This window comes from Molossus molossus, unplaced genomic scaffold (assembly GCF_014108415.1).
Source record: "Molossus molossus isolate mMolMol1 unplaced genomic scaffold, mMolMol1.p scaffold_m16_p_17, whole genome shotgun sequence".
Classification (NCBI taxonomy): domain Eukaryota; kingdom Metazoa; phylum Chordata; class Mammalia; order Chiroptera; family Molossidae; genus Molossus; species Molossus molossus.
In genome coordinates, this window is record NW_023425352.1 from 9,076,430 (window position 1) to 9,089,941 (window position 13,512).

The 13,512-nt window shown below is 45.6% G+C and overlaps 1 protein-coding gene across 2 annotated transcripts; it reads left to right on the forward strand.

Moving 5' to 3' along the window:
* The first annotated feature begins 415 nt into the window (after positions 1 to 415).
* On the forward strand, positions 416 to 11,126 carry PRDX3 (peroxiredoxin 3). Of its 2 annotated transcripts, none has more exons than XM_036265001.1 (7): positions 416 to 471; positions 2,526 to 2,661; positions 4,826 to 4,967; positions 5,928 to 6,063; positions 7,312 to 7,415; positions 9,897 to 10,062; positions 10,389 to 11,126. In XM_036265001.1, the coding sequence occupies exons 1-7, from the start codon at positions 436 to 438 to the stop codon at positions 10,440 to 10,442; spliced, it is 774 nt and encodes a 257-aa protein (XP_036120894.1). In that variant the 5' UTR covers positions 416 to 435; the 3' UTR covers positions 10,443 to 11,126. The 2 variants fall into 2 exon arrangements, with proteins under 2 accessions (XP_036120894.1, XP_036120895.1); XM_036265002.1 differs by lacking the exon at positions 416 to 471 and adding an exon at positions 2,097 to 2,198.
* The last annotated feature ends 2,386 nt before the right edge of the window (positions 11,127 to 13,512 follow it).

The following is a 13,512-nucleotide window of genomic DNA, read 5'->3' on the forward strand; positions in this document are numbered from 1 at the left end:
TTCTAAAGAACAGGCATAAACACTAATCCACACAGGTTAACAAAAAAATCAGTAACAAATGTAGAAATAAATATCTAGCTCCCCACCCGAATTAATAGTCTTTTTTAGGGTGGGGCGACAATTAGAGACAAAGTGTTGCTTTCCCAAGTATTCAGCTACGGAGAAGCCATAATATCAATTTTCCCCGTACTGTAGGGGCTGAGGAACCCAACAGAGAACTGTAAACGCAGAGAATCCCCAAAAGATGGCAAAGCCGCTGCACTTGCCCGCCCCGGCTCCAGCTCAGGCTCCGCCCCGTATCCAGCTCAGGCTCCGCCCCGGCTCCAGCTCAGGCCCCGCCCCGGCACGGGGTGACCCCGCCCTTTCCGGCCCGCCCCCTAAGGCCCCGCCTCATTTGCTTCTGGGTCCTCCCTGCCGTTCCCGCGTGCACTGAAGATGGCGGCCGCGGTGGGAAGGTTGCTCCGGGCTACGGTGAGTGGCTGCCAGCTGGGAACTAGTGCGGAGACACTGGTGGCTCCGAGAACGTGCATCCCAGACAAAAATCCCACTCCTTTGCCGTCTGGGGGCTTTCGCTCTTCTCGAAGGATGTCAGCTGGTAACGGACCCAGGGGCCTCCTCTAGGAAAGGCTCCATGCGCCTGCGTAGAACCCCCCTCGCCCCGTGGTCCTTTCCCCTAATCCCTGCTCGCTCGGAGTCCCTTGTCCCCATTCTTCGCTCCACCTGAGGACAAGGTCCCGGACCTGGAGGCGGATGACTTGCTCCAGGTCCCAGTTCTGTAACAGATTCTGTGACCTTGGAAAGTGACTTCGCTTTTCCGAATGTCAGTTCACTTTTTTTTTTTTTATCCTCACCTAGGACATTTTTTCAGTTTTTGTTCCGATAGAGTGGGAGGGAGGGAGTGAGAGAGAGAGAGAGAAACATCAATGTGAAAGGGGCACATCGAATGGCTGCCTCCTGCACAACCCAACCAGGGATGGAGCCAAACTGCCACCGAGGTACGTGCCCTTAGCGGGAACGTACCCAGGTCTCTCTGGACTGCAGGCCAACGCTCTGACTGCTGAGCCAAACCGGCCAGGGCTCAGTTCACTTTCCTTAAGATAGAAAGAATGATGCCTATCTCAAGGCGTGGCAGTGAGCATCCATCCACTGCTGAATGGAAACCAAGGAGCTAAAATTCAAAAGAGATCTTTCTCCTCTCACCCCCATGCCTGCCCCTATGCTTTTCTCCTGGCAACGCCTACTATTCTCTTGCTACCCACCCTCCCCTTTCTCATGGCGGGGTTCAACGCAGGCTCTTCTTCCTGAGTCATGCTGAGCATTCAAATTGAGCAAACATTTCCCTTGAGCTCTGTCCAAACTCTCCTGGAGGCTGAACTTGGTTTGTTTGTGGGCTGGAAGGGCCTTGTCTTTTCTAAGGGAAACCTTGACATGGTAGACTGTCTCAGCATATCATTCTGGCAGAAAGGCTAAGTACATGGGGCCTTGCCAAGTCCCCTTGGTTTTTGAAAACTCTGTTGCTTTTAAGAGCACTGCTTCTTTATGGACTTATAATTCCCCTGCCCCTTGCCGTCTTTTTTTGTTTAATTTATATATTTAAGTAAAAATTACATATGTTTAAGATGTACAACATGATTATTTGATATACGTATACTTAAATGATCGCTACAGTCAAACTAATTAACATCTCCCTTCACGTAGTAATGTTTTTGTGTAGTAATAAGTGCACCCGAAATCTGCTCTGCTGGCATATTCCCAGTGTTCAGTACAATATATATATTTTTATCCTTACCCGAGGACATTTTTGCATTTATATTCAGATAGAGAAGGAGGGAGAGTGGGAGGAAGAGAGAGACACACTGAATGATTGCCACCCACATGACCCCAACCAGGGCCAGGGACAAACTGCAACCAAGGTACATGTCCTTAGCGGGAACCGAACCCGGGCCTCTCTGGTCAGCGGGCCGACACTCTAACTGCTGAGCCAAACCGGCCAGGGCGGTACAATATTATTCAGTATAGCCATCATACTATATATTCTCTAGACTTCTTCATCCTACATAACTGCAACTTTGTACCCTTTGACCAACATCTCTTGCAGTTTTCAAGGAGAAGGAAGCAGGAGGGAATGTTAAGAACGTGGAGACCCAGCCCTGGATGGTGTGGCTCAGTTGGTTGAGCGTCCTCCCATGTACCAAAAGGTCACTGGTTCCATTCCCTGGGGAGCACATGCCAGGGGTTTCAGGCTCAATCCCCAGTAGGGGAGTGTGCAGGAGGCAGCTGATCAGTGTTTCTCACATCTATGTTTCTCTCCCTCTCCTTTCTTCTCTCTTTAAAATCAATAAAAACATTTACTTTTTAAAAAAGAACATGGAGACCCAATCCATGCTCTTAGAGTGTTGGGTTTGGTAATTGGTTCATAGGAATAAGACAACTGAGGCCACCATTGGCTTATGCCCTTTTGGCAGGGCCAGCCTTTAGCCACCATTCCAGGACTACTTTCTAATATAAAGTGTTTCTCTTACCAGGTTGCCCGACATGTGAGCACCGTTTCTTGGGGCAGCTCCGCCTCTGCAGCCCTTAGGCCTGCTGCTTCTCGAAGAACATGCTTGACAAATGTATTGTGGTCTGCTGCCAATCAAGCAAAATGTGCCTTTAGCACTAGTAAGTGTTATGCCTGGTTTTGACCCAGGTAATGGAAACATGAGTCATCATCTCTGGGCAGGGCCTCTGAACCTGGCTATACATTAGATTCACCTGGGGAGCTTTTATTTATTTATTTATTTATCCTCACCCAAGGACATTTTTGCATTCATCTTTAGACAGAGCGGAAGGGAGAGAGGGAGGAAGAGAGAGAGAAACATTGATGTGAAAGAGACACATCGAGTGGTTGCCACCCACATGACCCCAACCGGGGCCAGGGCCAAACTGCAACCGAGGCACATGCCTTCAGCGGGAACCAACCCGGGACTCTGGTCCGTGGGCCGACGCTCCAACCACTGAGCGAGACCGTCCAAGGTATCACCTGGAGAGCTTTTAAAAACACCCCTGACCCAGTCCTACCCAAGACAAATTAAGTCAACCTCTGGATTGAGACCAGGACATCGGTATTTTTTTCACATCTCACCAAGTGATTCTAATGTGCACCAGAGTTGAAAGTTATAGGCAAACTGCCCTTGTGTCCTATTTCTTCATTGGTTACAAGAGGTTCTCATCCTCTGTTGAGGAACATTGGGGAGGGGTGGGGAAGAAATGACTCAGATGCCTTTGGTGGCCTGAAGGGGTGTAAGGTAAGTGGGCAAGGCAGGCAGCCTGTTGGGAAGTGAGGCTTTTCAATGCAAACCTATGTGCTGGCTCCATCTGGCCCTTTAGACCACTGACGCCATGATCTGAGTGAAGCATGGCTATTTCTTGAGAGTTATACTCCACTTTGTAGAATATGGGCTTTGCTGAGATTAGCCTCAGATAATGAGTGGTATTTGAAAATGCCTCCTTTAAATTTGGCTCACCTTTTAAAAAGCTTATAATGGTTTGGGGGATATACTTTAGCAAAGCCTTTGTATACAGGTGAAATGTTCTAAAAAGTTTTACAATTGTACCACCCTGGAGCATTAAACATTTTCTAGTGGTGATGTGATGCCACAGATTTAAAACTGTCTTTGTTACCTGTCCCAAACTCCCACTCCCAACAGTTCCTCTTGTCTCTGAGGGCCAGACACGTGACACGTGATCTCCTTTGTCTCCTGATCTCCTTTGTTCCTTCCCAGATAGAATAGAAGCAAGTCCTCTTGAGTTCTGACACATCTCTTGAATTCTTTCCTTTCTTCCTGGTCTTTCTGCCACACCCTTCCCCTCCATGCTTCTCACTCAGATAACTGAAATCTCCTCCTAACATCAGTCTCCCCTCCTAGTGTTCCCCTTACCTTCCCCTGACAGACTAATCTTCCTAAGAACAGCCTGCTCATCTTTCGACTCCAACTTGAAAACCTCCAGTGACTTTTTTTTTTTTTGGTATGTGCCCCTAGCAGGAACCGAACTCAGGACTCTGATCCGCAGGCCGATGCTCCAACCACTGAGCCAAACCAGCCAGGGCTCCAGTGACTTCTTTTTTTTTTTTTTTTTTTTTTTGTTCAGGTAGAGTGGGAGGGAGAGAGAGGAACAGAGAGAGAGAGAGAGAAACATCGATGTGAAGGGACACATCGAGTGGCTGCCACCCGCACGACCAACCAGGGCCGGGGACAAACTGCAACCGAGGTACGCGCCCTTAGCGGGAACCGAACCCGGGTCTCTCAGGACCGCAGGCCGACGCTCTAACCGCTGAGCCAAACCGGCCAGGGCTCCAATGACTTCTTTATCTCTTCTTTTAAACACACACTTATCACCCTGATATTTAAGGGCCCTCACAGCATGGCCTACAGCCATTCTTTATCCACCACCCTTCTTCCTTCCACACACACCTACCTTCTCTGTCCTGATCACACTGTGTGATGGGCTATTCTCCATACCCGCCCTCTTCCTCTTTCCAGGTCATTTGCCTTGTCTGGACTTGGCAAAATCTGAACCATATTTAGGATCCGTATCCAGTCTTCTCTGTCTTCCTGAATTCCATCCCTACTGTCTTCAGCCATCTTTTTACTTCCCATACCACTTTCTGTTGAATTTGTGCACAATCTAGCACTGTGGGAGAGAAGAATATTTTACCTAAGATGTACAATTGAACTGAATCTTTTAGTTAATTTATATTACTAGTTGTTGTGTGAGGTTTAAATACGATCAAATAGGCACTTGTTTTAGCAAATGACCAGCTCTCTCTGCCTGTGGTTTCCAGGTTCCTCGTATCATGCTCCTGCCGTCACCCAACACGCACCCTATTTTAAGGGTACAGCCGTTGTCGGTGGAGAGTTCAAAGAACTGAGCCTTGATGACTTCAAGGGGAAATACTTGGTGCTCTTCTTCTATCCTTTGGATTTGTAAGTGTTATTCCTGTGATGCTTTAATGTCATTCTGAGGGCAAGCAAAGATCCCTGCTTGCACGCTGGCGTTGCCTGTCTCTAGTTAAGCTTCTTGTCCAGGGAAGGGTGCTTTCTGAGCCTTTATCACTGATGGCCTTGTCGATACAGCTTACAGCTGTAGCTAATTTAGAAGTGACAAGTTGAGAGGATGGAGTGGCATTATTTTTAAAATAGTAGGATTTTAGTAAGGCTGTTTTATGTACTCTAGAATGGTGGTTCCTGCAAGCCAGTCTATGAGGAAGTTTTTACTGGTCTAGAAGAAAATGAGAAAAGTAAAGATAATAAATTAGTTTTCTTATTTTTTCTATTGATTTGAGAGAGAGAGGAAGGGAGAGGGAGAGAGAGATAGAAACATCAGTGAGAGAGAACATTGATTGGCTGCCTCCCCTGTTCCCCCCACCGGGGATCCAGCCCACAGTCTGGGCACTTGCCCTGACTGGGAATTGAACCAGAGACCTCCTGGTGCGTGGGTTGATGCTCAACTACTGAGCAACACCGGCCAGGCAAAATGAGTTTTCTTATAAAGCTACTTTGTTGATTGACTGATTTGAGAGAGAGAAAAACATTGATTTGTTGTTCCACTTATTTATGAATTCATTGGTTGATTTTTGTATGTGCCCTGACTGGGGATTGAACCTGCAACCTTGATGTATCAGGATGATGCTTCTAACCAACTGAGCTACCCAGCCAGGGTAAAGCTACTTTATTTAAATAAAATTGTTCTTTATTCTTAGACTACCTCCCACCCCACCCCATTTTTAGATATGGTTCTTAACTAGAAAGGTTAGTCCAGTCAGGATGGTTAGCCATTTTGCCTTTTTCACTGTTAAGCAAATTAGTTTTTAGATTGTCTGTTGTTCAGATTTTAAATCCTTTTTTAAAAATTCTCTAATGAGAATTCCTGCCCTTTTTCTCTAGCACCTTTGTGTGTCCTACAGAAATTGTTGCTTTTAGTGACAAAGCCAATGAGTTTCATGATGTGAACTGTGAAGTTGTTGCAGTGTCTGTGGATTCCCACTTCAGCCATCTTGCCTGGATCAACACACCGAGGAAGGTACAGACTTCATTCTCCCTGCCTTTGCTCTCCTGGCTTTAAAAGATCCTATCAGCTCTGGCCAGTTTGGCTCAGCGGTTGGAGCTTTGGCCCGCGGACCAGTGAGTCTTGGGTTCAATTCCGGTCAAGTGCACGTACCTTGGTTACAGTTTGTTCCCGGCTTGGGTTGAGGTCTTGCGGGAGGCTGCCAGTCGATGTGTATCTTTCACATTGATGTTTCTCTCTTCCTCTCTTCCTCCCTCCTTCCTACTGTATCTGAAAATAAGTGGAAAAATATCCTCGGGCGAGGATTTTTTAAAAAAGATCTTGTCAAAGACTAACCTGGAAGTTGTTCAGGCATGACTAGTCTGAGATGGGCTATTTGTAGGTGTTCACCTACTGGCAAATTTTGTTAAGTTGTGTCTGTATCTTCCTTGACATTGCATTGCATGCATATCTACTTCCCCTACACTTGTACTTTCCAAGGTCCAAACAGTAAGGGAGAGCAGACTGGGTGGGGAGGTGCAGCTGGATCTGTTGCCCCCACTCTCGCCAGTACCTTGTAGATCCCATGTGCCCTGCATGGCTTGTGGGATGGTAATTAGTGCTCTGATTTCAGTGTTCTGCATAATCAGCATTTTTGCCTAAAAACTTGTACAGGAGAATCAAAATGTCTAAGCTGCTGGACTATCGATATCAAATTATTCAGTTTTTCTGATACTCTTCCATTTCTATGCTTCAGAAATTAATCTTCAACTAAATAGTTTAAGAATTATAAAAAGAGCCCTGGGTGGGTATCTCAGTTGTGAGAGTATCGTCCCGATATGCCAAAGTTGTAGGTTTGATCCCCGGTCAGGACACATACAAGAAGCAACCAAAGAGTGCATAGATAAGTGTAGCAACAAACGATGTTTCTCTCTCTCTCTCTTTCTCAAATCAATATAAAAGAAAGGATTAGGGAAAAAAAGGTCTATAGTATTAGTTGGGGTTTATATCCTGCCTCTGTCCCTTTCTAGCTGTGGCCTGGAACAAGTACTTAAACTGTGTGCCTCGGTTTCCTCATTTATAAAAACATGGTGATAATAGTATCTACTCCAGGGTAGTTGAGAAGAGGGAGTGAGTTCATGGAGCTGAGAGCAGTGCTTAGCCCATTGTTGGTGCTCAGTTACTGCTACCTAGTGCTGGTATTGTTGGTCTCAGACCTCGTGTTACCTGGCCCAGAATGTTGTGAAGCACACAGATAACCGGTCATATTTCCATTTTTATTAGAATGGCGGTTTGGGCCACATGAACATCACACTGTTGTCAGATTTGACTAAACAGATTTCCCGAGACTACGGCGTGCTGTTAGAAGGTGCTGGTATTGCACTAAGGTAAGATCCTGTTCCTTATGAACTTAAAATTGTTTTTATGTTTAGCATCATCCCACTTCTTAAGGAATTTATAGAGACATTTGTAGAGACCTTGGTAAAGCATTTTGAAAACCAAAAATCCTTGATTTTAGCTTTTAATAAGTGCTGATGAATGCCTCCTTCAAGGGTTGGCAGTCTTTCAGAAACGGCCTGGACGTATTTGCGCCCTGCACCACCCTGTGTCTCTTTCTGAAGAAGGACATCGTGTCTTGATGGTCACACTGCTCCGCTCTTCCTGTCTGGGGGCCATTTTCATGGGGGGCACATTCCTGGCATCTTTGGAGAAGGGGGACTAGCAGGGTAGGGGTCAGCATCCTGGAACAGGTAAGATTTCATAAAGCCCTGGAATCGAAAATAGAGTATTTTTGTGTGTATATTTTTGTTTTTAGCTCCAGCTCCTAAATAACTGTATGACTTTGGGCAAGTTATTTAACCTTTTTGAGTCCCAGTTTTTTTATAACTAAAATGACAGTGTACCTCCCAGGTTAGTTGTGAAGACTAAGAAAGGGGAGGCAGCTCACATTTTTAGCATAGGTCCTCGTAGATGTTATGACTGGTCTCAGAATGTCATTTCTCTCCTCTTTCATTCTGTGGTTAGACCTTTATTTCTTTGAGTATTTAAGCTTTCTTTCTGTCCATAATAGTCCCGCATTCAAACACAACCTTTCTGGGAGGGATGAGAACTTACCTTAGAATTGACATCTTTTTTTTTTTTAATATGTTTCTATTGATTTTTCTAGAGAGTGAGGAAGGGAGAGAGAGATAGAAACATTGATGAGAGAGAGAAACGTCAACCAGCTGCCTCCTGCACAACCCCACCAGGGATGAAGCCTACAACTCTGGCATTTGCCCTGACTGGGAATTGAACTGGGACCTCTCAGTTCATGGGACGATGCTCAGTCCACTGAGCCACATTGGCTGGGCAAAACTGGCATCTTTCATGGCTGCTTAGTGAAGGAGGGGTTGGGTAGAAATTGACCTCCAGGAAGGAAGTGAGGACCCCACTTCGATGAGGCTCATAGTTTTGCTGGGGGCCAGCTTGAACCCACTCACCCGCCCTGTCTGGTAGCTGACCTCTGGCCTGCTTTCTCCTTGTGTTACACCTGGAATTTTAGCTCTGGGAGCCACCTTGGAGCTTGGGCCTTTTTTACTCCAAGGAAATTATTGTCTTCCTTTAGTAAACAAAAGCCTAGCTTTGACAGAGTTGGCAAGGGGAGAAGAAAGAGAATGCTGGCTTTTCCTCCCAGGATCCTTCCCTGTTAGGTCTTGCTAATTTTGCAGTTACCTCCCTACTGATGTCACTGTCAGGATTGACATGGGATAGGAGCCAAGTCTGGCTTGTACGATGGGGCTTTCTTTCTGGAGTCCGTGGGCCCTGCTCCATCTCAGCTCTGTGTCTGCACCTACCCTGTGGACTCCAGGGTGGCTCACCTCTCCAGGAGCATGCAGCAGGAGCTGCTGAGCCTCAGCCTAGACCGCCAAGGGCCAGGCCCAGGGAGGGAGAAGCACCTCTCTACCTTGTGAGTTTTCTCTAACTTAGCTTTCCCACAATGATTGACACTTGGAATGCCACACCCTTTTAAGATAGACTTAAAACCTGTGCCTTAAACATACCTGCATGTGTCATAGTGACACCAACACAAGAGGAGCACAGACCACAGGGCAGGTCATTTCATTACATAGCTGCCAAATGATAAAGAGTGCTGGGCGTGGGTTTGTCCTTTGTTTGTTTTTAAATTTTTATTGAATTTATTGGGTGACATTGGTAAATAAAGTTATATAGGTTTTAAAAGGGGGATAAATGGTGATCAAAAGAGACTTGACTTGGGATGGTGAACACACAATACAATTTACAGATGATGTATTATAGAATTGTACACCTGAAACCTATCTAATTTTGTTAACCAATGTTACATTAATAAATTCAGTAAAGAAAAGACTATTCTAAAAATTTTTAAAAATATTATATAGGTTTCAGGTGCGTTCTTCCTTTAGATTTCTGCTCTGCATAGACTTAATTCTTTCTGCAAAGGTTTTCCTGTGGGATTTCTCCCTCTTTACCCAAGAATTTACTCATTTCGTAAGTATTTACTGAGTATAGATAAAGTACATCTCTGTCCCTTCCCATTTGCTTATGGTTTCTTGCCAAGAGTTGACACAGAAGCCCAAAGAATACTTGCTAAATCACTAATAAGTCTCTGCTCTCTGTAACTTTTAGATAATGTGTAACATTCAGGTCACATTTGTAAATGTGACCATATTGCCTGTTTTCCATGGTGGCCTGGTCCAGTCCTGCCTAACCATGAAAACTTCATTTTTAAGCATATGATAGCCCTTAATAAATGCTTTATTAAGGAGAATTAAAGACAGAATAGGGTAGAAGTTAGATTCTTTCTAGGTCTGGTGCTGTTTAGATACTAATGAGGACAAATTCTGATGCAGAGGTCTCTTCATAATTGACCCCAATGGAGTCATCAAGCATTTGAGTGTCAATGATCTCCCAGTGGGCCGAAGCGTGGAAGAGACCCTCCGCCTGGTGAAGGCATTCCAGTTTGTGGAAGCCCATGGAGAAGTCTGCCCAGCAAACTGGACCCCGGATTCTCCTACAGTAGGTTTCTTTTCCAAAAGCTCTGGGACCCCAACAGAGGATCTCTCAGGTCCTCACTGCCTCAGGGGCTGCTAGCCTGGAATATCCACAACAGGAGCCCACCCTTAGAGCAAGGCTGCAGATGATGTGCGAATGAGTGAAGCTGCTGGGATGTGGGACCAGGGCTTGGGCAGGCTCTTAATGTAACTTTCATCCATGTATTTTAAAGGAAACAGGCCAGCCTTGAAAAAGTTAAAGAACTTTAGGGTAAAAATTGAGAACTTTCAACTTACTTTTGAAACTGCTGTCTTAAAATCAGTTCCCTAATTAAATGTTTGTGTTTTCAGATCAAGCCACATCCTACTGCTTCCAAAGAATACTTTGAGAAGGTAAATCAGTAGATCATCCCATGTGCACCTGTAGCTTCTCAGAAGAACCACAGTTGGAGCTCACTTGTAGCATTTCAAAGATGATTATATATAGTAGGCAAAAAATCAATTATGCTTGCATTCATAAATATTACTCTAAATGTTTTGTTTTTGTAACATTGGGCTAAGGCTTTTTAAACATAATTAGTTACTAACATGAGTTCTTTATTGGTAACTTCTTGATGACTAGTTTATGGACTGCCTAGTTCACCTGTGTCTTTGATCATGTCTTCAATGGGAAACACTCTTCTTAGCCTTACCTGAACCTGTGTGTACATCAGTGTCGTACAAGTAGCAAAAGCCTCTGATCAAGGATCCTGAAATGTTCATGAATTTCTTTGTATTAATCTGATTTTTCTTTAGTTTTACATTTTTAGCATCAGCATTCTAACTCTAGGAGTAGAGATATATTTGAAACAATGTGAATCATGTTTTTTAAAAGAACACAGTGGCAAAGTGACTTAACTGATCATGCATGTTCCTCATCCCTGAGATTTGTAGTTTCTGTAGTTATTTTACTTATTTTATTTGTTAGCTGACTTAGTGTCAGCATACATTTAGCATACATTTCTAAATATTGATTAAAGGTAATTATAGAGGATATTTATTGAATCCAGGGATTGCATTTTGACATCATTGTAATTATATTTTCTGAAATGCTCAATGTAAAGTATATAATTAAAAAAATAAACATATTTTAAAATATTTGCATTTTTAATACCAATTAATTGTTGGCTCAGCTTATGTTGTGGGGCTCCCGTTCTCCTTCTAACTATATCAACAAACATTATTGAATGTTTAACTCAGGGCCCAAAAAGATAGTTGGCTGCACACCCAAGGGACTCAGTTTAGAGGGCAAGAGAGAAGGGAACGCATTTACTCATTATTTCAGTGAACCCGTGAGTGCCTTCCATGTACCAGGTGCTGTTTTGGAGGCACAAGAGTAAACCAAAAAAGACAAACCTATTCCTTCATGCATTTTATTCTGGAGGGGGAAACACAAAAACAATAAAAATACAGACTGTTTGGAAGGAAAGTAAAGTGGAGCAAGGAGCTGGAGCAGAGAATCACAGGTGTTCTGGATAGGGTTGTCGGGGAGAAACAGTCTCTCCGGGTCTGTTTTCTCATCTGTAAAAAGAGCAATAATTGTACCTATCCTAGGGTTTTGATGAGGATCCAATGAAATAAGGTATAAAGTGAGGGAGTTAGGGGGACAATAAAGTTCTAGGCAGAGGCCCTGAGGTAAGAGCGTTTTTGTGGAGATGAAGACTTGAAGAATGGTAATGAGACCAGAGTGCCTTAGGGGCACACTAAAGACTGGGTTCTATACTATCAGGAAGGTTTTGAGAAGAGTTACATCAGCTTGTTCTGAGTTACATCAGCTTGTTCTTAACTACTTTGTTAAGACTAAATCAGAAGGGTCCAAAGAGGGGAGCAGAGAGGTCAGATGGGCTGGATTGGTGAAATTTGAGGGTAGAACCAACAGGATAACAGGTGTGTTAAATACTGTGGTACAGTAAATGTATTTCCGGGACATAAGGGGAACACTAAGGTGAGGAGGGGCACTTTACCCAGCTATAGGCATCAGGAAAGGCTTCCTGGAAGAGGAGATGAACTTTTGAAGGTTACTGAAACCAGCCAGGTCAGCTGAGCAAAATGAGCTGTAAAGTCACATGGGCGGAAGAAAGCCATGATCTGGTTACATGGTCCTGGAGGGGAAGGCAACAGAGGAAATAGGCTGGCTGGGTGTTAATGGCCCAAACTGAGCACTTCAATGGACCTACCTGCACTGTTTTAAAGCTTTTACATCTTTTCTGTTACTGATCCTCAACCAAACCCTGAGGATAATAGGTACAATTATTGCCCTTGTTTTACAGTTGAGTAAATAGGCTGGGAGAGACTGACTTGACTAAGGTCACACAACTAAGTAACGGGTGGTGCTAGATCCCCAGCCCAGGACTCCTGAGAATCCCCTGAACACCCTCAACATCTCCACTGTTTTCCAGCAACACACACAACCCCTACCCATCCCAAAGAGGGTGTGGGGGCGGGGTGCCACAGGAAGAAGGAAGGTGCATTTTTTTCTCTACCAGTTGCCCCTAGTTGATCTGGTTTTGCCCCAGAGCTGGAGAAAAAACTTGCACTGTGCCCAGGGCCAGCTTCATTGCCCCAACTAGGTTCTTCAATGTCCACGTTTCTCAATCTTTTTTATTTTTTTTATCCTCACCCGAGGACACTGTATTTTTTTTATCCTCAACAGAGGACATTTTTGCATTTATCTTCAGATAGAGCAGGAGGGAGAGAGGGGGGAAGAGAGAGAGAGAAGCATTGATGTGAGAGAGACACATCAAGTGGTTGCCACCCACAGGACTCCAACCGGCTGGGGGACAAGCTGCAACTGAGGCACGTGCCCTTAGCAGGAACCGAACCCGGGACTCTCCGGCCCACGGGCGATGCTCTAACCGCTGAGCCAAATAGGGGAGGGCTCAATCTTTTTTAAATGAGCACCACGTTTTTAATTTGACGGCCACCCAAATTATGTAGCCAGTTTTGATTCTCCCCAATATCTGTCCACTGGACTTTAAGGGGCAACAGAAGGGATTTTCTAAGGTAACGTCCAAAAGCTTAGGTGGGTGCTGTGCTATGGGGGTTCTGGTAGGTGACCCCTCCTGCCCTGGAAGTGGCCTGTCTACCCCAAGCGATGGAGCAGGGTGGAGATGACTGTGGGAGAGGGGCTCATAGGAACAGTGGGTGCGTGGGAACTGGGAGGTAGAGATGTGGGGGCCTGGGGGCGCTAGAAGGCGGTGACCCGAGCAGCAGGCCCGGGGAGTTCGCAGATCGTGACCCTGAGCAGTGGGTCGCTGGCGTGCTGCGGCCCAGGGCACCCGGCGCGGGGCCGGGCACGGACACAGGCGGCGCGCGCACGCCCGGGGCGGGGCACGGCACCCGGCCCCTCCTCCCGCCTGCCCGGCGGCCCGGCCCCCCCGCCGTCACGTAGGTCCCGGGAAGACGGCGGGAGCAGGAGGACGCGCAGGGTGGGCAC